This window comes from Eimeria tenella, genomic scaffold (genome assembly GCF_000499545.2).
Source record: "Eimeria tenella Houghton genomic scaffold, Eth_scaff2359, whole genome shotgun sequence".
Classification (NCBI taxonomy): domain Eukaryota; phylum Apicomplexa; class Conoidasida; order Eucoccidiorida; family Eimeriidae; genus Eimeria; species Eimeria tenella.
Window position 1 is genome coordinate 1 of NW_013542220.1, and position 290 is coordinate 290.

Sequence of the window (290 nt, forward strand, 5' to 3'; positions counted from 1 at the left end):
GAAGCAGCAGCAGGAGGAGCAGGAGCAGCGGCAGAAGCAGGAGCAGGGACAGCAGGAACAGCAGCTGCAGCAGCAGGAGCAGCGGGAGCAAACGGAGCGGCAAGAGCAGCAATTTGCAATACAGCCGTTTAGTGCTCAAACGGTCTCGCCGTCCATGCAGCAGCAGCGACAGGAGCAGCAGCAACAGCAAGAGGAACAGCAGCAGCAACAGCGAAAAGGACTGGAGCAGGAAGCGCCTGAACCTCAAGAGCCCCGGCAGCAGGAACAGCAGCAGCAGCAGCAGCGGAATG

General features: G+C 60.7%; 1 protein-coding gene across 1 annotated transcript in view; it reads left to right on the forward strand.

Annotated features, from left to right (window-relative positions):
- Positions 1-154: 154 nt before the first annotated feature.
- The window catches only part of ETH_00042765 (uncharacterized protein), a gene marked incomplete at both ends in the record, with an annotated part of 896 nt that continues 760 nt past the window's right edge, over positions 155-290 (forward strand). The window contains one exon of the mRNA XM_013374893.1: positions 155-288. Within this exon, the coding sequence (XP_013230347.1) occupies positions 155-288 (134 nt within the window). The remainder of the gene's footprint in view (positions 289-290) is intronic.